This window comes from Silurus meridionalis, chromosome 8, assembly GCF_014805685.1.
Source record: "Silurus meridionalis isolate SWU-2019-XX chromosome 8, ASM1480568v1, whole genome shotgun sequence".
Classification (NCBI taxonomy): domain Eukaryota; kingdom Metazoa; phylum Chordata; class Actinopteri; order Siluriformes; family Siluridae; genus Silurus; species Silurus meridionalis.
This window is the reverse complement of record NC_060891.1, coordinates 26,573,962-26,597,050: the sequence shown is the minus strand read 5'-3', so window position 1 is coordinate 26,597,050 and position 23,089 is coordinate 26,573,962. Positions and strand designations below refer to the sequence as shown.

Sequence of the window (23,089 nt, the reverse complement as noted above, 5' to 3'; positions counted from 1 at the left end):
TTGCCTTTAAATGTACTTAAGTATCCAAAGTAGTGATTTATTATAACTATAATGTTCCTATTATCATTTTTATCTCAAGATTCTTCACTTAATCACCTCAGTTTATGTGAAAAGACTCAAATGTGACTCTCAGCACACTGATCTATTAATAGAATGATATTAATGACTCAAACACTGATTGATTTCTATTACAATCATCATGAACCCCCAAAACCTTCTTAACAACTACTTCCAGAAAAATCATGTAAATGAGGTCACGTGTGTTGTGGTGAGTTCGAGTCTGGAGTTTCTTCATCATTTATTCCTCTCTAAATGCTCTGCTTGATGTTGAACTGATGCTGAACTGTATGTTGGTGATCAGTAGATACACCAAGTTCAAAACACTCAACCCTAAATGATGACTTGCTGCATGTTTGACTAAGTTTTTAAAGGAATTACTGATTTCACAAAATGTAGTTGAGTAAAAAGTAAGAGATCTGACTTTAAAATGTAGGGAAGTCAAAGTAAAAGTCTCCCCAAACAGAAATACGGATACGGATATGCTTTAGTAACGGATTGCATTTACTTCCTTACTGTCCACCAATGGTGACGCCTCCAACAATTCAAATCATTCGCAAACTTTCATTAAAAGGTTAAACTTATTCAATAATAATCATTGCAAAATTTCCTAAATTTAAGTATGTAAGCATATATTAATAGTAGGTAAATAATTGAAATAGGCAAGCTCACTGGCGCCCCCCCTCGGCTGGTTGCGCCTCCCACACATACACACAAACTGGACAGTTTAGGCAAATCAGGAATAAAAAATAAGGAATCAGGAATCTCTCAATAGCAGCCTCTAGTGGTGGGATGTGGGGTTTACCACGTGTTTTGTTGAGGCTGGTTTTGCGCACAATATTGACCGACAATATTAACAATTGTACGTTCACCGTTTTTTCATATCAGAAATGATAAAGTACAGAGTATGAACAAAAGTACCGGGACACCTGACTTTTCGAGCTATACGTGGTTTTTCGCCAAATCGTTCCCACAAACGTGGAGGCACACGGTTAATAGAACGTCTTCTGATGCTGTAGCATGAACTGTTCCCTTCACTTGAACTACGAGACCCAAATCTGTTCCAGCATGTAGCTTAAAAATTGAAGACACCTGCTATAGAGCTCTGAATTCAACCTTCCTCACCTCACCTACATCAGAACCTGGCTTTACAGCACCCTGGTAGCTGAATGAATCTTCACAAAATTCAGTGGAACATCTTCCCAGAAGAGTGTAGCTTATTGTTTGTGGATTTTCAGGTCAGGGGTGCACAAACTTTAGTCCATAGAGTGTAGATTACTATTATTAAATATATTACCTGCAATATTGTCTGGAAAATGTACTGTGAATACTGATGTTCAAACGCCCTGATCAGAGGCTTTAGATTTGGTACCTTATTTGTTCTTAAGCATCTTTTACGCTCATAAAATGCAACGTATGCGACGTAGACTGTGTATAAACAGTTGCGTTCACACCAGACCAGATTTCTTCATTAGCAGTTGAAAGGATCCACAAATTTTGGTTCATGTACAGTTTTTGTAGTGTACGATGTTTATTAATACATTTATTATATCACTGTGTCTTTCCACTGGATCTGGATTTACAGTGTTTTTGAGGAAAGGAGAAAGTAATTTAGAGTTTAGAATACACTCCTATATGGCTTTGTTTTTTACTTCTGTGTGCTTTAAAAAAAGACAAAACTCAGCAGCATTAATGCTGATAGTGTGCTGATCTCCAACATCTGTTTATTAACTAGAGAATGACTGTTCAAGTGCCTTGAATGTGATGTATATAAAACTTCAGTCTTGTGCCAAATTCAATAACATTATTAATAAAGAAATATTTTTCTTTAGCATGTTCTTGGGCTACATTCATTTATTGTACTTTTGTTGTTGTTGTGTCGTTTTCCATAGAGTCGGATCTTCGAGTCGGTTCTTTTTTTGACCAACAATGTGAATCGACTCTTAATTTTGCGGATGAGGCGACAAGAACCTCTGCGTATTTAATTTGATTAATATATATTTATAATAATACAATTATTATAACTTACTTATATATAGGGTAAGATTTTATATAAAGAAATCTTTCAAATACGATCGGAAGACAAAAGAATCGATTCATACAGGTGATTCGAGTCATAAGAGTTGACTCCTTAAAAAAAAAACCGATTTCTTTTTTACAAGTGTTATTTGGGGGGGAAACTGCTTGTATAACCGGGAGGAAGTTTGCCTTTCACGTGATATATATATATATATATATATATATATATATATATATATATATATATATATATATATATATATATATCCACGTTCGAACATCACGTGACTGATCATATGGTAGCAGAGTGACGCTCTGGTTTGTATTTAACCAATCAGCCGCGTTTATTTCTCCGCGAGACGACCTGTACTTCATAATAAAAGCGCAACAAGCGTCTGAATCTTTTATATAAATGTATTCTAGTGATTATTTTATATAAACTTTTATATTTAAACAACTTGCGTTCTGACCTCAGCTTCCGAACAAGTAGGGATATGCAAATAAAAAATTTCGCTGTGCTGCAATGTATATGTGACAATATTCTTATTTAATGCATAGCAACATTGCAGTATTGACCGCATTGTGGTTGGTGTTTTTTATGGTCTGGTGTACATTAAATAATTTCAAAAACAAAAATGTAATCCAATAATAATAATAATAATAATAATAATAATAATAATAACAGGTTCTGTACATTGAGGGCTTTATTTTAAAATGTGCATCCAACCCGGAAGTGCCCTGTTTCCCTTCTTGCTTCACACATTTCCACGTCCCCATGTGATGTCGGAAGCGCGAATGAATAAACCGCTTGTGTTTTCCTGAAACCACGCCCACCTGCTCGCTGATTGGCTGGTTCAGACGCGGAAGTAGTCCTCTTGTTCCGATATTATAGCGAATAATACAATAAGGGACAAATATTTTGGCTAAAAAAATATACAATAATAAATATATTATCATCAGAATAAAAACTAATTAAAATAGAATAAAATATAAAATACGAGTTATACAGTCTAGTCGCCAAAGACACTTGTGTCCACCCACCAACCAATCATGGCGCAGTGGGCGTGGCTTTTGTCAATCCGGAAGAGGTGAACTGAAGATCTGATTTTGGATGGTTCTTCTAAAGTCTTGGAGAAGTTGGAGGTGATCTCAGGTCGGTCTGGAGCTTCACATTTGAGATCTTTGTCATTTCTAGAAGTCTGGTGAGTGTTTTGTGATTTACTCCTGATTTTATGATCAATAGGTGTAGGAATGGAAGCTACCTGTCCAGGTGTGGCTCATAGTTTCTTTAATCTCATTTGATTTCTTTGAATGGAAACTTAGACCTGAGCAGATGATTGTGGTTAAAGATCTGAAATATTATTGTACTAAGCATGGGATCCATTTACATTCATTTATTTGTGTTTTTTTATTGCAAAAAAAAATTCAACAATAAACAATATAAAAAATAAAAAAAGAAGAGAGAAGGTCAGAATACAGATAATACAAAGGCATAGAAAAATATACCACTTTATTATTATAAAACATTAAAGGTTCCTTACAAGAACCAATCTCTATGTGTTCTACTATTACTTCTACAAATCAAACCGGAATCAAACCAGTTTATTATTTCACTTTGACAGTCATTTTTCCTTCATTATTTTCACATCTGATGTAAAGTGGTTATAAGGTTCTGGGTTACTGATCAGAAGGTCGGGGGTTCGAGCCCTGGTTTCTAGTGTAGTTTAAAAAGGATCTTCTTCTGCTTTTGGCTTCTTCCATTAGGGGGCGCCACAGTGGATCATCAGTCTCCATACCCCCCCTGTCCTCTACATCTGCCTCTTTCAAACCAACTACCTGCATGTTCTCTTTAACGGATAATCTCAAACTAGTTGTTTTGTATTGAAGGAACACCTTCACAAATTAAAGTGGAAAGAAACAAAAAACAAAACCGTCCATGATTTGAGTCTAATGTGAGTTCTGCGAAAAATAAATCTCTTGTTCTCTTGTTACACTGAACAACTTTCGATTCGATTCGTCATGTCGTGTTTGTTCGACGCCCATCAATCGATCAGTGCAGTCATTTCTGGGGTGCAATTTGCCCCCCCTCCACCCCTTGTATTGTTTATATTTATCAATTTTGTACTCCGTAACGGATATGATTGAAAATGTAGTTAAGTACAAAACTTCAAACAAACAAAAAACACACTTAGGTAAAAGTAAAATTACAGATTTGAAAAAAATCTTGAAGTACACGGAAAAACAAATACGGTAATACGAGTAAAAGTAAATTGTAAATTTCCGCCTCTGTGTGGTTTATACGTGGCCGGTAAAAGACCTTTTGCTTGCTTTGTGATGTAAGAATCCGTGTGCATGTGTGTAGTGATTGGTCAATGCTAAATACTAAAATACAACTAAAAAAAATCAAATCCTGATCTACAGGATGTTGAACAAAGTCACAGTCAGTCACTAGGGGGCGATGTAGAGAAGGTGGTGAACAGACTGATCACTTTATTCCGTGCTCACTTCCCAGCATTGATGTTCTCAGAGAAAAACGGACCGAATGGATGGTTAGTTAGAGTTAAAGGTCCGCTGCTTTGAATCGCACAAATGAGCAATTGAATAAACATTTATTTGAATGAGTTTTACGTTGTCTGAGGAGGATAAAGAGAAAATTCCATGTTTCTGTGTAACATCAAGTAATTATCCATTAGTCCGTTATCAGGTGGTTGAAGTGACTTAGAGATGATGTTGTACTTCTGACCAGAAGGTTGTGAGTTCAAATCCCACCACCACCAAACGGCCACTGTTGGGCCCCTGAGCAAGGCCCTTAACCCCCAATTGCTCAGTTGTATAACTGAGACGGACGAGAATCTGCTGAATGATGTATCTGTTTCCGCGGTAACGCCGGACTCGCTTTTGAATTCTCTTTGTCGTGTTAAATTCCTCCGCAAAACGTTTTTCCCTTTTGTTCACAAACTGGTTGAGCACGTCGGCGTCCACGTGTACACGAGTCGCAGGGTGGAGAGTTTGTGAATGTAAAAAGGCCACGTTGTTCACCAGGATGAGGTGTGGACTAGTTACACATGCGCGCACGCACATACACACACACACACACACACACACACACACACACACACACACACACACACACACACACACACACGTAACTCCACACCCTCACAGGCTGTATAAAGGTTACAGGAATCTTTTATGTGTGTGTGTGTGTGTGTGTGTGTGTGTGTGTGTGTGTGTGTGTGTGTGTGTGTGTGTTGCAGGCTGTCAGTATGGTACAGAAGGTGCTGGTGACAGGGGGAGGGGGGTACATTGGCAGTCACTGTGTGGTGGAGCTGATTGAGGCGGGATATCAACCAATCGTCATCGACAACTTCAGCAACGCTGTCCGAGGTAAAGAGGTGAAACTAAACCGTGTGTGTGTGTGTGTGTGGGTGTTTAGTTGACACTTGTAGGTGGTACCATGTTTCTATTGTTTATTTTACATTCCTTTTTAACCCTTTTGATCTTATTTTGTTTTTCTAACAAGCTGCATTTTACTCTGTCTCTCTCTCTCTCTCTCTCTCTCTCTCTCTCTCTCTCTCTCTCTCTCTCTCTCTCTCTCTCTCTCTCCCCCCACTCTCTTTATCATAACTGAGACAGTGATATGATACGACAGAGGAAATGCAGGTTTTTGGAGCAGAGAAATGCTGGATATCTTCAGTGTGTCCTTCATGATTCGAAAACAGCTTCTCTAAACTGCACACAGATTTGAGGAGTTTCTCACTGTGTCCTCTACATTCACACGGAGAGAAGACTTACAGAGCTTCCTCTGTCAGCTAGTTCAATTCTCATCCATCCATCTATGTATCTCTGTCTGTCTATCTTGCTAGTTAGCTATGCTTATGTCCATCTGTCTTCCTGTCTTTCTCTACTCATCTGTCCATCCATCTTGTCTGTTTATCTAATTATCCATTCCTTTACCTACCTGTATGTCTGTGTCTCTTTATCTACCTGTCTTTAAATCAGTTTCTCTATCTTTCTAGCCATTCTTTTTTCTGTCTGTCTGACAATTTATCTATTCCTTTATCTCTGTCTGTCTGTCTGTCTGTCTGTCTGTCTGTCCATTTGTTTTTCTTTCTTTATTTCAGTCTGTTTGTCTGTCCATCTTTCTCATCACCTGCCTGTTTCATCACCTGCATGCGTTTGTAGATATATCTTAATATCTCTCTGTCTGTCCATCTGTCTCTTTATCTGTTTGCCTGTCTTTCTGTGCCTCTGTCTGTCTATCTGTCTGTGCCTCTGTCTGTGCCTCTGTCTGTCTATCTGTCTGTGCCTCTGTCTGTCTATCTGTCTGTGCCTCTGTCTGTCTATCTGTCTGTGCCTCTGTCTGGTTCTCTGTCTGTCTACCTGCCAATCCATCTTACTGTCTGTCTGTCCTACTGACCAAATGCATTTTGTTGTTCTGTTGTATCCTTTATTTATATGTGTGTGTGTGTGTGTGTGTGTGTGTGTGTGTGTGTGTGTGTGTGTGTGTGTGTGTGTGTGTGTGTGTGTGTCAGTCATGTTTAACTGGTGTATGTTTATTCGCTCTGAGGAGAAAACGATGTTCCCGAGAGCCTGCGCAGGATAGAGAAGATTCTGAACACCAAGATTGAGTTTCAGGAGCTGGACCTTCTGGACAAACCGGGCCTGGAGAAAATCTTCAACCAGGTCTGGACACTGATAAAAGCGTGCACACACACACACACACACACACACACACACACACCTTTATCTTAGTGCTGCGTTCAGATCGCCTCAATCACGTACATGCAGCAGGTTAGAATGCGTGTTTCTATCACACACATCACTTTCACAGCAGGAAGGATCGTTCTTTTAAATCTTTAAATCGTGTGTAATAACTTTTACTGTCTTTCAGTACTAAAAAAACTGTGTGTGTGTGTGTGTGTGTGTGTGTGTGTGTGTGTGTGTGTGTGTGTGTGTGTGTGTGTGTGTGTGTGTGCACTGCTGAGGTTTAATCGGATAGGTTATAAAGCAGCTGCTGGTGAGTTTCCACTTTGTCTTTAGGTTGTCATTCACAGTGTGTGTGTGTGTGTGTGTGTGTGTGTGTGTGTGTGTGTGTGTGTGTGTGTGTGTGTGTGTGTGTGTGTATCACTTTTCCATCCTTTCTGCTTTAAAATCAAATAACACAGTTACAGCCAGCGCTGCGGTGAAGGTAATTAACTCTGTCCAATCAGATTTCATTACTGAGGGATTAAACACAATACATATTTAAAAAAACAGATCAAGTTCTAGACTGTGTGGACATTTTCTTAGCTTTCTGCCCATGGAACTTTCCCACAGTGGCGAGTGTGGGGGTCAGCAACCCGGGGCTCTTCTGTCCCTGCTGTGGCTCCCTGCAGTGTTGACAAAATTACATGTAAATAAAATAAAAAAAAAATTATTTATTACATCTTTTGTTACACAGAACAGACTTTTAAAGGGAACAACCCGTATCTTGGCGTTTGTTCAAGGTAACAGATAAAACAATGATAATAAAGTTATATTTTGTCGTTCATTTACTCTCTACTTCCCTCACTGCGACCCATGAGTAGCTGATATTGAAGTCCTCGTTAGCTGACTGCTCCTGCTCTCGTGAGCTAACTATAGATAAAAATCTCGGATGAAAACAGAGTGTTAAATTGCGCAGTAAGATTTATTCGCTTTCACTGCCAACGTTTGACGTGGTTAGAAATTGGCAAACACCAAAAAAAAAGAAAAAAAGAAAACGCAGTGTCGAACATTTACAATTTCCAATGTTCTACCTTCATACCCACATATACGTACTTGCATACATTCCACGACACTTTTCTCCCATTGCAGCGCGACTCTCCCACGATTTGCTGAGGTATACTTTGCTAGCATCCAAATACAATTGTACTCATACTAGTGCCATCTAGTGGTGTGATTAGGAAATTTCCTTACACACAAAAAACAACTAAATGTCTTGAGAAGGTGTTGGACTTTTGCCGGAATGTTGTACATGTGAATGTAAATGAACCATAATCATTTTCGTCTGTCTGTCTGCTGACCAGTGTCTTGCTGCGTATTCCCTACTTGTATCTGTTTTCCACTTTTCCACTTCCATCTCCTGTCCAGAAAAATAGGTTTAACGACTACATGTAATTTTATAAATCTAATGAAAATAATGCAAGTCATCAACTTGTCATGTAAAGCACATGTTCAGCGTATCTCCTGTTGGTTTTCCCCTCAGAAGGCAGTAAAATATTACCGTATTTTCCGGACTATAAGCCGCTACTTTTCCCCCACGCTTTGAACGGCGCGTCTTAAACAATGAAGCAGCTAATTTATGGATTTTTCCTGGGTTTTTCCCGGTTTCACAAACTTCAAACCAAAAAACTGAACCCCATAACATTAGACCAATGAAATTGCAGAACGGGTTCAGGTGAACCAATGAAACTCTTTATATTAAATCAGATGCGCTCCCACTGAATCGGGCCGCACCACATCATAAATATGGATGATGTTCCTCTGACGTTTGACCTGCCGCTCACTCGGACTGTCTACAGGAAATGTGAATCATTCGTCACGCTGAAAACAACCAGGCATGAAAAAACACACTTCACCTGTGTTCTGAGCTGCACGGCATCGGGAGAAAAGATTCACCGATGGTGATTTTTAAACGCATGACGATGCCAAAAGATAAACTTTCGAGAGAAACAGTTGTGAAAGGAAGGAGGAAGACAGTGAACAATGACTTTCTTGGTAGGCTACTGTTTAGATACAAGCCGTTGTAACAGACACTGTCTTTCATTAAAGCCTGTGTAAAGGTCATTAGTTTCAGTGTAGACACTTGCGGCTTATAGACAGGTGCGGCGTGTTTATGATCAAAATAAACATCTTTGTCAAATTTAGTGGGTGCGGCTTATATTTAGGTGCGCTTAATAGTCCGGAAATTACGGTAGATCTTTTGACCTCCCTGCACCAGAGCGTCCTGCGTTAACGTGTAAGAAGAACGACACTTCATTTTCGAACAAACGCGTATATGAGTTTGATCGTTCATAAGAGCAATTATGAGCATCATTTGTACTGGGAATACAACTGGCAGGATTTATAACTCAACTATGTGCATTTTGTCTTGAGCTTTTTTTTTTTTTTACCAGAGGATTATTATTGTTTATTCAGCAAGTTGTGGGAAGAAAAAGAAGAAATGACGCAGCAAAAATGACTCCGGATGACAAACGATATACAACCGAATATGAGGAGGTGTGAGAGAGGATACAGAAGCACAAGAAACAAATACAGCAGCAGCTCATTTATAATCGGTCCAAAAATAATTAAAAATAAAGGTAGACACCCATGCAGCTGAGATGTTTTGTGCCTCGTGACCTTAAAATATTTTTAACCAGACACACAGCTGTGGAAAATAATTTAATATTTGCACCCAAAACTCAGAGATTCTTTCCAGGTTAGCTTTATGGTAGTATATGTATAATACCCTTCCTGCTTTCCATTGTAATACACCCATAAATAGCATTAAAACCACGCTCATAATTAAATATTTATGGTCTACGACATGCATATACACTTTTATACAGTATCCGGCTGTGTATTTTACCCCCAGGACTTCAGTGGGTTCCTACCTGAATACCTCCTTATACCGTCATTATGACACCCCGGCTCTAGAAACCATCAATATTCTAGAGAAACCCAGTGGAAAAAAGCGCTGCATGTCATCACTAAAGCAAGAAACCCAATAAACACAATTTAACAAGTCTCCTTTCACTGTAGCCGCAACCGCACCGCTCGCATACATCATCTCTAATGTTGAGAAGCATCGATATTTACCTCAGAAAACAACCCCGAGTTTTTCCCCTGCATTTTTTCTGTGCATTACGGATTTTCTGTGGCTTTGAAATGAAGGCAAATTCTGGGATTTTGTGCAAATTTTACAGAAAATAAAACGGTTTGTTCTCACGATGTCCAGCTTTTCTGAAAATGTCTATTCTTGTTGTGCGACCAAATCGATTTCTTCATGTCGGTTGTTGTGGAATGAAAAAACAGCTATTAAATCCACACGGATATATTATATCTATTATATTATATATATATATATATATATATATATATATGACATGATGCGGTTTGTGACTAGCGCACACTCTAACCGTCCAATCGAAGGACGCACTAAAGCCAATGTTATTGTACGCCTGCCGGATGGCCCCAGTGTCACCAACTCAAAATCTGATTGTTAAATGAACAGCTTTATTCTTGTGTTATAAGCTACTGGTTTCCATACCGTTAATTCTGAAGTCTCAGAAATATGATTAGATAGAAATTTAAACAGAGACTTACACTCTTTAAAGAGGGAAACATTATTAAATGCAGATAATGAAGATAATGGACTATTGGGAATAATGTAATACATCTTTTTTTAATACATATTATTTTGATCGAGTTTAGGCCAGCAGAGAAGGCCTTGCTGGCCCTAATGGCCTTCCACTGCTTTTATATGATGCAGTGGAAGGCCATTAGGCCAGCAAGGCCTTCTCTAAATGATATTTTATATATAATTAAAATGTGAGCACCAGAAAGGTTGTGATATCACATGACTGTATCTTCTGTCTCTGATCTCCAGCACTCGTTCCACGCCGTGATGCACTTCGCCGGGCTGAAAGCAGTGGGTGAATCAGTGGAACAGCCGCTCCGCTACTACAGAGTGAACCTCATGGGTACCATCAACCTGCTGGAGGTGAGCTCCGTTTTCACCGCAGATCAATACAGCTGCCATCGGATATCATTACTCGTATAAATTGTGCTTCTTCGTTGCATAAAAGTGGGATTGAAAAACTTTGAGTTTTCAAACCACATCAACTACATTCGATAGAATTCTGAAATGCTGACTCAGGATTTCTGGACAAATATTTTACAAGTAATTATACACCAAACTGTTTCAGTAAAGGGCTTTGAGTCAGGTACTGATGAAGGTGAGGAGACCTGGGGTGCAGTCACATTCATCCCAAAGGTGTTCAGTAGGCCACTCAAGAATCCATATCTTCATGGAGCTCACTTTGTGCACAGCGGCATCACCATGCTGGAACTGGTTTGGGTTTCCAAGTTCAAGCGACCGCAAAATTTTATTAAACCGCATCCATAAACGTCTGATACAACTGTGTGCCTCCAGCACTGTGATAACCATTTGAAGAAGAACCACATATGGCAGGAAAGGTCAGGTGTCCTAATACTTTTGTCCATATAGTGTATATTTTAGAATTATTTTCCCAAATGGGGTAAATGTCAAATTAATTTTAATCAGCGATTTTATAAAAAATTGCTTTTAAAATGTTGATGTTCCAAAATATTAATAGTAATAAAAAACGATGTTAATAAAAAATAAAATAAAAGAAAGACACAAGCAAATTTTTCTTTCCCATTTCTTCTCCCAAACTTTACTGAAATTGATCTGAATCGTGAGGTAAAAACCGAGGTACTGAACCATGAATGTTGTGTACCGTTACACTTCTAGTCGGTACCTTTTAGGTATCAACGCCAATTACTGATGCCTGTGTGTGTGTGTGTGTGTGTGTGTGTGTGTGTGTGTGTTGTAGGTCATGCAAGCCCATGGAGTGCATAATATAGTGTTCAGTAGTTCAGCGACGGTGTATGGAGATCCTCAGAAGCTCCCCATTGACGAGCAGCATCCGGCTGGAGGCTGCACAAACCCTTACGGCAAAACCAAGTTCTTCATTGAGGAGATGATCCGGGACCAGTGCGATGCAGAAAAGGTATACAGGGGAAAAAGACTGCTGCTGTTTGCTCTCTGTGTGAGAGTGTGTGGGTGGGTGTGAGTGTGTGTGAGTGCTGTGTGAATTCTCAAAACAATCGGAAAGTCCTGGACTGCTTAAACACACACACACACACACACACACACACACACACACACACACACACACACACACACACACAGTACTGTTCATCTTTACTCTTCTGTCCCTGTATACTGTAATGAGTTAATAATAATATCTACGGTGGACAGCTTTTGGATTTCCCCTTCAGCTCCGGGTTCCTTTTAAGGTTCTTCAGGTCTTCACTATGAAATGAAATGTGAAATGAACTGCATCACTTCTCTAACCATCGCTTATCCAATTTCTGTCAGGACTGGAATGCCGTGTTGCTCAGGTACTTCAACCCCATCGGTGCTCACATCTCAGGACAGATTGGTGAAGATCCACAGGGAATCCCAAACAACCTTCTACCGTATGTTGCACAGGTAAAACCAGTCTGAGAGCATTGGGTTCAGATTTAACCCAATTTTGGATAAACATTAAAGAAGTAGGGAACAATCTACTTGTAGATGTTCTTTAGCCTGTAAAAAGCTTGAAGACACGTGGGGTGATGGTTTCTGGGACACACGCATGTTCCTTTTGTTTCACCATACAAGATGATGACTCATACGAAGGGTTCGTCAGAGTTCTGTAAGTGTTATTTAGAGAGCAACATTACTAATAACCTAATCACCTGCGCTGAACAAGAAGCACCCGGGACGCCTGCGAGACATTTCTGTGGCGTCGATTCCCATGTTTTTCCGTGATTACAAATTTAAGATGTGTTGTTGTTTTTTTTTTTTTTAAAGTAATGAGGGATTTGTTCATTCTGGTGTCCCAGGTTGCCATCGGGAGACGGAAACATCTCAACGTGTTTGGAAATGACTACAAGACGATTGATGGAACAGGTATAAGAAGGCAGGTTCTGATGGTGGGCTTCATGCTGTAGACGTGTCTGCTTTATCATCAGGTTTCATTTCTTCTTTTAGGAGTGAGAGACTACATTCATGTGGTGGACTTGGCGAAGGGACACATCGCAGCCCTGAAGAAGCTGAAGGACAACTGTGGCTGCAAGGTGGAGTTTCTTGTTTATTCAAATCTCGATCTTGTAAATCTGGAGCGAATTTGAGATCACTTATAATGGAAGCCTGAGCCTTTTTTTTTTTTTACACAGGAAATGTTTAAATGAACTATATTCCCAAAAGTGTGTCCAGACCTGACCATCACATCCATATAGAACCTCTTTTGCTGTGAAAATAAACTCCACTCGTCTGGGAAAGTGTGACGATATGGAAGATTTCTTTGAGTGGAACATCTTCCCAGAAGAGTGGAGGTTATTATAACTGCGAATGGAGACCAAATGTGGAACGGGATGTCGCCATGTAGTGTAAACGAATTGAGAACATTCTGCAAGATGATGGAACAGAAGCCATGAGAGAAAAATCATATCTAAATGTTCTAATGGTTTTTGTCCATTTCCAACATAAAGCACAGAGAAACAACGTACCTTGCACATAGCATCTTGTTAGGAAGCTGGGGTCAGCCATGATACAGCGCCCCCTGGTGTAGAGAGGGTTAAGGGCCTTGCTCAAGGGCCCAACAGTGGCAGGTTGGCAGTGCTGGGACTTGACCTTCTGACCAGCCATCCAAAGCATTAACCACTGAGCTCCCACCTCCCAGTTAGTTCTGGATATCACTTCATTCTAATCTTTACATTAACATTTATGGCAGATGCCTTCATCCAGAGTGACTTACGTGCTTTGCTCAAGGGCTCAGCAACTTGGTGGTGTTGGGATTTAACCTTGTGACCTTCTGATCCAGTGCAAGTCAATGGGTTTGCTTAAGACCTCGAAGTCAACACATTTATAATGATCTATCCTTCCTGGCCACAATTACCTTCAGGCTGCTGTAACGATGTAATGTCCATGTTCTTCATAGTCTTCATTTCTTTTGCTAGTAGCTGCATAATATTGGGTTCATGCGGTCCTTCTGTGCTGGAAAATACCAATCTGGTTAAAAAAATCTGTTCCAGGTTTATGTTCTTAATGAGATTTCTGCAGCTGCACTTAGACTTCCATAATAAGAGTTTGGCCTGAATGGGGTTTGTGTGGTGGTGTTTTTTTTCCTCTCTGAACAAAGAACCATTTCCTATTTGTGGGTTTCCTTTAATCTATTTATTTCTTTTTCTGTTCAGGTCTATAACCTGGGCACAGGTACTGGCTACTCTGTGTTGCAGATGGTGAAGGCTATGGAGAAGGCATCAGGACGAGAAGTAAGCATTTATGAACCATTAGCAGTTTAATAAGAATAAGACATTTAACGTCTCTGTTCCGAATGTTAGAATGCATCAAATATATTATACACCAACAGAAAATGTGCAAAACTAAAGGGTTCCCAATTGTCCATCTAAAGCAGGGGTCTGCAAACTTTGTGACCAAAAGGACGCCTCTCCCTCCAAATAAAATGTCTATATATTTTTTTCCCCAAAGATGTAATGCCTAGTCGCACCACTAGTGTGATTTCTATTGTATTTGTATGTTAGCGATTAAATGCTCTAATATTTTAATTATTGATTCTTTCACACGTTCTCCGTCTGCGAACGGATCGATGCGGTTAATCATCTCCCGAGTTGCCGCAAAACTAGCACACGTTGAGTTTGGAGACTTTATTCACTAGTTGAACTTTTGCAGCCATTCCGACACGGTTCTTTTTCCGTTTCATCTCCAGCTGGGAACTTCTCAGTTTCAAATGCTGTTAGCTTTGTTTGGAAATGTCTAACTGATGAAAACAGAGTTTTGTTCTGTTTTCATCCGAGATTTATCTTTTTTTTTTTTTTTTTGTAGATTTATGCACAGCTTTTAAGAGCAGGGGTCTGGGCTTCAGTTTCAGCTACTCATGGGCCATTGTGCAGGAAGTAGTAGTACTTGTCACCTCGAACACTAAGATAAGGGTTGTTCTCTTTCAAACACTGTGTACTGTGTGACAAAAATAAATTGTATTTACATGTCATTTTATCAAGGATGAGTGCAGCCACGGAAAAGGGTTTCCGACCAACATTCTAAGGTTTAGTGTTGATCACTTTAACAGTGCTTTCATACCAGAAAGGGTTCTAAGTGTTGCATTTTTAGAGAAAAGGTGCTTCATAGTCATATAGAAACACACTGTGGGGTTTTTATAGGTCAGAATCAACCAGTTAGAGGTTGTTTTGGTGAAATCGAGCTAAACTGTCTTTGTGCCTGGTATATAAGTACAGAAATGTTTCTTCAGGAGTTCATTGGATCGTTAAGGGTTCTTCTTTAAAGTGTCCTATTTGAGGCCTCACAGGCAGAGGAGGAGGAACTTCAATAAAATTTTATTATGTACAAGTTATAGGTCTAAAAATCTACTTTGGTAAAAGTAAAAAAATTATTGTATTTTACTCAAAAGTCAAAATTAGCTACATTCTAGTGTAGTTCAAAAAGGTATAGAAGATCTAGAGGATAAAATATATACCGTATTTTTAAGACTATAAGCCGCTACTTTTTTCCCACGTTTTGAACCCCGCGGCTTAAACAACGAAGCGGCTAATTTATGAATTTTTCCTGGGTTTCTCCCGGTTTCACAAAATTCAAGCCTAAAAACTAAGACCCATAACATTAGACCAATGAAATTTCCGAACGGAAACGAAAAAACGCACCTCATCTGTGTTCTGACCTGCACGGCATCGGGAGAAAAAAAGTTTTTTTTAACGCACGACGATGCCAAAAGATAAACTCTCGAGAGAAATAGTTGTGAAAGGAAGGAGGAAGACAGTGAACAATGACTTTCTTGGTCGGCTACTGTTTAGATACAAGCCGTTGTAACGTGTTGAGTCTGGGTGAAGGGAGAGCTCGCTAACTCCAGTTACAACAGAAATCATATAAGCACAGACAGGTTTCCAAAACTCCTGCTTTTTTATTGATATTCCTCGGTCTTACACACACGCAGTAATACCGGGAGAATGCACTGGCAGGCTATTCCTAAAATACCGCTATGCTCCTAAAGGAAGCGCAACATATTTCACCCATTACACCGTGTGTAACATGTCTTTCGTTAAAGCTTGTGTAAAGTACATTAGTGTAGACACTAGGCTTATAGACAGGTGCGGCTTATTTATGTTAAAAAGAAAAATATTTGTCAAATAGTGCGGCTTATATATGGGTGTGCTTTATAGTCCGGAAATTACGGTAAATCTCAAACTAGATGCTTTTTTGTTGTAGGAACACCTTTATAAATCAAACTGCTATAATGTAAAAATAAATAAATAAATCACCATGGCGTGAGTCAAATGTGAGTTTTGCACTTTCGCAGCAAAAACGAATCTGTTATAATGTGGTTTATGATCATGAGAGAAATCGCAAATGCAGATTCGAACTTTCAATTCTACGCCATTTCGCTTTCAGCTGGGATCTGCCTCACTGCCGTCCGTCTTGTCCGTATCCGTCTTTCTTTCTTGTGAGTGTAGCGCGATTTTTATTTATTTTTTTTTTTTTTTTATGAATTTCTTTTGCATTTTGTTATTTTTATTTATTAGTTTTTTACTCAGTAACTGATACGATTTAAAATGTCATTAAGTTCAAAACTTCAGACAAAACATACTTAAGTATGTTTTTCACCTTTAAGTACAGTGGTACCTACGAGTTTAATTCGTTATGTGGACGAGCTCGTGTCTCAATTTGTTCGCACATCAAATCAGTTTTTCATATTGAAAATACTTAATATGGCATTAATCCGTTCCAACCCTCAAAATCACACCCCGTTTTTATGTTTCATGTTATTAAATTAGGAAAATAAATTTCTAAATAACAAATCTTGTATAAAAACATAATAGAAAGAGTGTGTAAAGAAATTAAAAGGTTTTATTCAGTGTATTTACCTTGGAGATGAGACAACTTGAGCTAACGAAAACGCTGGCGGGTGGGGGAGTTTAGTCGTTAGAGGCGATAAGCGGAGGCGGAGGGAAAAGTAAAAAATTAGTATCACTCCTGTACACTACGTATCCCTAAACTTTTAATTTTGTACTTTTTCTTCTTTGCTTATCTTAATTTTCGTCACAATCTTTGCTTTCTGGCTTCGCCATCTAGCAGCGGCGTCTCGAGCTCGTACCTCAATTTTTTGCTCGCGTAACGAAGCAAAAAAATCGTCTGAGTGACCGCTCGTTCCTCGAAAAACTCGTACATTAATGCACTCGAAGGTCAAGGTACCACTGTATATACTTTCCACCTTTGCTCATAGGTACAAGCACACAAAAAGTACAAAATTATAGTAAAGCAAGACTTGAGAAATGAGAGAGAACTTGGTTTTGTTTGCTAAATTGGGCAACATTAGCTACATTAACACAATACACCAAATATTGTACTTTAGCATACATGCAAATGAAGCTATGGGTCATATTGATCTGATTTGACCTCAGTACACTGATTTCTTCCACAGAATTATTCACAACTATTACTTATTCAGCAATTAGGATAAAGTGTCCACCATATTTGTTCAGATTGTTTTTATTATTAAACAGCACAATCCTGAAAGGAAATCTGAGTACGGCTGAACTCGCGGTTTAATGTTCAGTTTAAACACTAATTTTAATCATACAAAATCTTGTCTTAGTAACACATCTGAGGTAAATGTTTCTATTCCAGAAAGCCTCGTCTGGTTTTCACTGGTTTTATGTCACTGGGTTGTGTGTAGAAAGGACTTAGCGGCTACATGCAAGCTAAATCTATTATTAGCCTCGACTTACGCTAGCAGTGTGCAGTCCACATTATTCAAAATGAGCGAAACCGCGAGTGAATTGTTTAATATACAATAAACATTAGAAAATGTACAGAATGTTTGATTTTTGTATTGTTTTTGTTCCTCGTAAAGATTGCTTATGAGATCGCCCCCCGGAGGAACGGAGACATCGCCTCCTGCTACGCAGACCCTAGCCTGGCGGAGAACGAGCTCGGCTGGAAGGCTAATTTTGGCCTAGAGAAGATGTGTACGTATAAATGCTGCTGTTGTTTTAATCCTGTAGGAGGACAACCCATTCCTTTCTCATCAACGCCAATGCAAAAGTGCGGTTAGCTCCAGAATTATTGGCACCCTTAACATTGTAAATAGGAGAGATACATTTTCAGAAAAAAAAAAGTGTAAATATTTGCTTCCCTTACAATTTTTTTTACACCGTAAAAATAAATCAATTAAAAATCTTATGAATTTTATATATATAATTAGGGGTGTAACGGTACATAAATTTCATAGTTCAGTACGTTCCTCAGTTTTTAAGTCAACAGAGTTAATTTCGGTACATTTAATTGGCAGAAATGCAAACTATTTTTTCAACTATTATTTTATTTATTATTATTAACATTTGTGATTTAAAAAAAATAATATTTTCCTAAATGGCTGCTTGGTTAATATATAAATAATATTTAAGAATATTTAATTAACAAAAATAGAATAAATTAAATTAATGCAATAAACATATATTGATTAAATTGATTAAATAAAATTAAATAAATAGAAAAATGTAATTAAACAGTTTACATTTGTTAGACTCCATTTGGTTTATAAAGATGTGTGTATTATATTGAATATTTACATTTCTAAAGATATGATCTACTAAACTTTAAAAAAAATGTCTTAATTTCTTTTATTCTGCATTCACTCGATATGCATCATTTTCAGGATTTTCTCCTTTTAAGCGAATTTTTTTTAGCTAAAGAATCCATAGAATTAGCTGCTCTCTGGTTAGCGGCAAATGGTATTTCCGGTAGAGAGCGAGTATCCAAAGTGACACTGCGCTCACACTTTCTTTTTCATACCCCTGGCAATGTTGTGTATGTTTTTATCTTTAATAATAATCATTTTAAAATGCACTTAAAGTTAAAGGCGGAGTCTAAAAGAACTTGCAGTCCGCCACTTAATACGTTCCTGAGGGATCTCAGATTTTCAGATGTGTTCCGCATATAAAAAGGATCGCATTCGGAAATATTTTGGTACGAATACATGTACTGTTACACCCCTAAAATTTATATAGAGATATATAGATATATTACACACACACACACACACACACACACACACATACACATATTTTTAGGTACATATGTGGGAAAAATAGCCTTCCAAATTTCTAACAACAAATTCTGAGCCTCCATTTTATATATATTTTTATATTCATCCTGTTGACAAGCTGATTATATTAATACATTTAAATGCATCGGGAGCAGCCGAAAGAAGAAGAAGAAGAAGGAGAAAAGCCTTTTTGTGAATGTTGTAACTTTGTTGCATAGAAACAAAATGAACATGCTGAAAGTCTGAAAAAAAAATAAGATTACCATATTTTCCGGACTATAAGCCGCTACTTTTTTCCCACGTTTTGAATCCCGCGGCTTAAACAACGAAGCGGCTAATTTATGAATTTTTCCAGGGTTTTTCCCGGTTTCACAAACTTCAAGCCAAAAAACTGAGCGACATAACAATAGACCAATGACATTTCCGAACGGAAACAAAAAAACGCACCTCACCTGTGTTCTGAGCTGCACAGCATCGGGAGAAAAAACTTCCGCGGAAGGAGGAAGACAGTGAACAATGACTTTCTTGGTCGGCTACTGTTTAGATACAAGCCGTTGTAACGTGTTGAGTCTGGGTGAAGGGAGAGCTCGTGTAAGAAATCATATAAGCACAGACAGGTTTCCAAAACTCGTGCTTTTTTATTTTTCTTGGCAACAGCGTTACGGGTTAGTCAAAGAAACTTAGTCAAGACTTGACTTGACTTGACTTAGAAATGAGCACCAGAAAATTATAAGGACATATTCCTCGGTCTTGCACACATGCAGTAATAGCGGAAAAATGATGCGGCAGGCTATTCCCAAAATACCGCTCTGCTCTTAAAGGAGCCACAACATATTTCACCCGTTACACCGTGTTACAGACACTGTCTTTCGTTCATTAGTTTTAGTGTAGACAGGCGGCTTATAGACAGGTGTGGCTTATTTAAGTTTAAAATAAAAATATTTGTCAAATTCAGTGTTGTTTTTGTAATTCAAATCTGATTCTATCATTTCCTGCCCAATTATTTCTCACAGGTGAAGACTTGTGGCGCTGGCAATCCCAGAATCCCACGGGCTTCACAAACGGCAAAGCGTAATGAAACGAAAAAAGGTGCAGACGTGACGACCAGCTGAACCGAGCCATGAACCTCCTCCTCCTTTTATTCTTATACATTTTGAACCTCATGACACACACACAATGCATTTCTTAGCAGCGATTTCTACCGGTTTAAATTATTAGCAAGCCATGATCTCTTTAACGAGTTTATATTCTTATCATTCCTCATCGAATTTCTAATCAAAATATTATATAGAGCCAATTTTTACTTTCTGTTTATACCTGGTCATGTTGGAGTATAATGATTAAATTAATTCTTTTTGAAAACAAATTGTGTTATTGGGTTTTATTTATTTATTAATTGATTTATTGATTGCAAAACTCTCAATCTCACCTCCCTCACCTTGTCTCCAAAACGTCCTACATGCGCCGTCCCTCTAATAAACTTATTTCTAATCCTGTCCATCGTCGTCACACCCAATGAACATCTCAACATCTTCAGCTCTGCTACCTTCAGCTCCACCTCCTGTCTTTTACTCAATGCCACTGTCTCTAATCCATACAACATCTCAGGTCTCACCACAGTCCTTCCTTAGTGTCCAACTTCCAGACAGCTCCTCATATGCCTTTTCCTTCGCCACATCCTTCTTTACCAGCTGCCACATCTCCTTGTACTCCTGCCTACTTTTCACATCACTCTGTCAAATCAGGGAAGAGGTCAGACAGGAGCTCGGTGGTGGTGAAGAGGTGCTGGATGATTGGGCAACTTCTGTAGTCTGACCTCTTCCCTGAACCTCACATTACAGTCTTCTTCCTTCAGTTTCCACCATCTTATTCTTCTTTCAGTCCTTGCTCTCCTTCTCTTTTTCTTCACCTCCAAAACCACCCTACAGACCACCATCCGATGCTGTCTAGCTACACTGTCTCCTGCCAACACCTTACAGTCTCCAATCTCCTTCAGGTTGCATCTCCTGCATAGAACATAATCCACCTGTGTGCACCTTCCTCCACTCTTATACGTCAATAAATCCATTTAGATTAATACTGCTAAAAATATTACTGGTATTATTATCAATATTGATGATGCTGGTATCGGATCAAAAAGGGAATATTACCCATTGTTAATGCTTACATTTATTAGCCATTAAAACAAGTAAGTCAGCCTATAAACAATTTCATATTGGACCCTAATGGGTTCTGTTGGTGAAAAGTTGAGAAATAAATAGCTGTATTGGTCAAATTAACCAATTATTGTAATTAAAAATACAGGTATATATATTTATTTATTTTTAAATACATTTTGTAGCACATAAGTAGATATGTATAATACTTCCTTCCATGTAATCAATTTTCTTTAGCCCATGTCCAAGAAATTTTACCAAGCAATCAAACTGAACCAACCAAAGAATAAAACATTTTGATAAACGAATCATCAAACGCCGTACGTCGAATTTATTTGTGTCTGGAAATGGGGTCAGTGGACCCCCAGGGGTCCACCCATTTTATAATTTTAATAATGAGGCGATGACCATGCACATGACAATGAAATAATATCAAGGTTGTCATATATTATATTGTATTGTATTGTATTGTATTGTTAGGTTGTAAATCCTCATTGTGTTATTATAATGCTAATTGACTGGTCACCTGAATTTAAATTCTTAGTCTCTGAAATACATCTACAAATGTAAGTAAGTGTGGAGAAACTACTGTATTTTGTGTAATCTGGACTGATCCCTCACCTTTCTCAGAATCATCCCCATGAGGTGCGGTTTTTCACGGAGCTCCAGAATAAGTGCGATTGACTTGTATTTCTTCATTTTTCTCATTTTTATTTGTATATCTCCTTTAACAATAGACATTGTTAAAAGCTCCCGTGTTACTCCGTCATTTCATGGATTCCCAGGCTGTTGATGTGAAACCTCCAGTGAAAAAGTACACCATCCAGAAGCAGAAGATGAATGGGCAGATGAGAGGAGAGGAGAAGGAGCAGGAAAAGTGGACACTGGTACTTCAGGAGTATGCTGAGAGAGAGAGAGAGAGAGAGAGAGAGAGAGGGTGACAGAAAGAGAAGGATATGGATTATTACTGTGCAGTTTGGACTCCAGCAAGACTCGCTATGGCAGCATAACTAAAAGGGAGAACCAGAAGGTAACACAGACATGAGGGATCTCTGGGATAAGAGACGACCCACCACACCACCGTCAACAAACCTGAGTGAACGTGTGAATGTGAGGGGACGACAGCATACAAATATCCCAGTTCACCAAATACTCTATATCCATGTTCCCTCCAGATCTGCGCCTTTACCTAAGAAAAAATCTACTGATAAAAGACTTGACTAAATAAATAAGTTTTCAACCTCGACTTGAACACTGAGACTGTGTCTGAGTCCTGAACACTGACTGGAAGGCTGTTCCATAACTGTGGGGTTTATAAGAGAAAACTCTGCCCCCTGCTGGAGTCTTCATTATTTGAAGTACCAACAAATAACCTGCACCTTTTGTTCACTCAGATAGTGCGGTGCGAGAACGTTAAGTGCTTTATACGTCAGTAGTAGTATTTTATAATCAATGCGAGATTTGATTGGGAGCAGTGTAGATGATTAAAACAGGGGTGATGTGCTCATATTTCCTAGATCTAGTGAGGACCCTTGCTGCTGCATTCTGAACTAACTGAAGCTTATTTATGCACTTACTCACACACCCAGACAGTAAAGCGTTACAGTAGTCTAATCTAGAAGTAACAAAAGCATGAACTAGTTTTTCTGCATCCTGTAACGACATCATATTTCTAATTTTAGCAATATTTCTAAGGTGAAAGAAGGCGATCCTGGTGATATTATTCACGTGAGACTCAAAGGAAAGACTCGGGTCAATAATCACACCAAGGTCTCTGACAGCTGTACATGCTGAAAGAGAAACACCATCCAGAGATGCTACGGAATCGGCAAGTTTACTTCTAGCTGCATGATGTCCTAGTAAAAGTACTTCCATCTTATCTGAGTTGAGCAGAAGAAAGTTATCAAGCATCCACTGTCTAATGTCCTTTACACACCCCTCAACATTGTTAAGCTGATCTCTCTCATCTGGCTTTCTGAA

The 23,089-nt window shown here is 38.7% G+C and overlaps 1 protein-coding gene across 2 annotated transcripts; it reads left to right on the top strand.

Moving 5' to 3' along the window:
- Positions 1–3,130: 3,130 nt before the first annotated feature.
- gale (UDP-galactose-4-epimerase) lies at positions 3,131–20,319 on the top strand. 2 transcript variants are annotated; one of them, XM_046856302.1, is made up of 11 exons: positions 3,131–3,278; positions 5,334–5,463; positions 6,650–6,762; positions 10,691–10,804; positions 11,661–11,837; positions 12,209–12,322; positions 12,718–12,784; positions 12,866–12,951; positions 14,071–14,148; positions 17,760–17,874; positions 19,967–20,319. In XM_046856302.1, exons 2-11 carry the CDS (start codon positions 5,343–5,345, stop codon positions 20,026–20,028), a joined length of 1,047 nt encoding a protein of 348 aa, XP_046712258.1. In that variant the 5' UTR covers positions 3,131–3,278; positions 5,334–5,342; the 3' UTR covers positions 20,029–20,319. The 2 variants fall into 2 exon arrangements, with proteins under 2 accessions (XP_046712258.1, XP_046712257.1); XM_046856301.1 differs by having other exon boundaries at positions 6,647–6,762.
- The last annotated feature ends 2,770 nt before the right edge of the window (positions 20,320–23,089 follow it).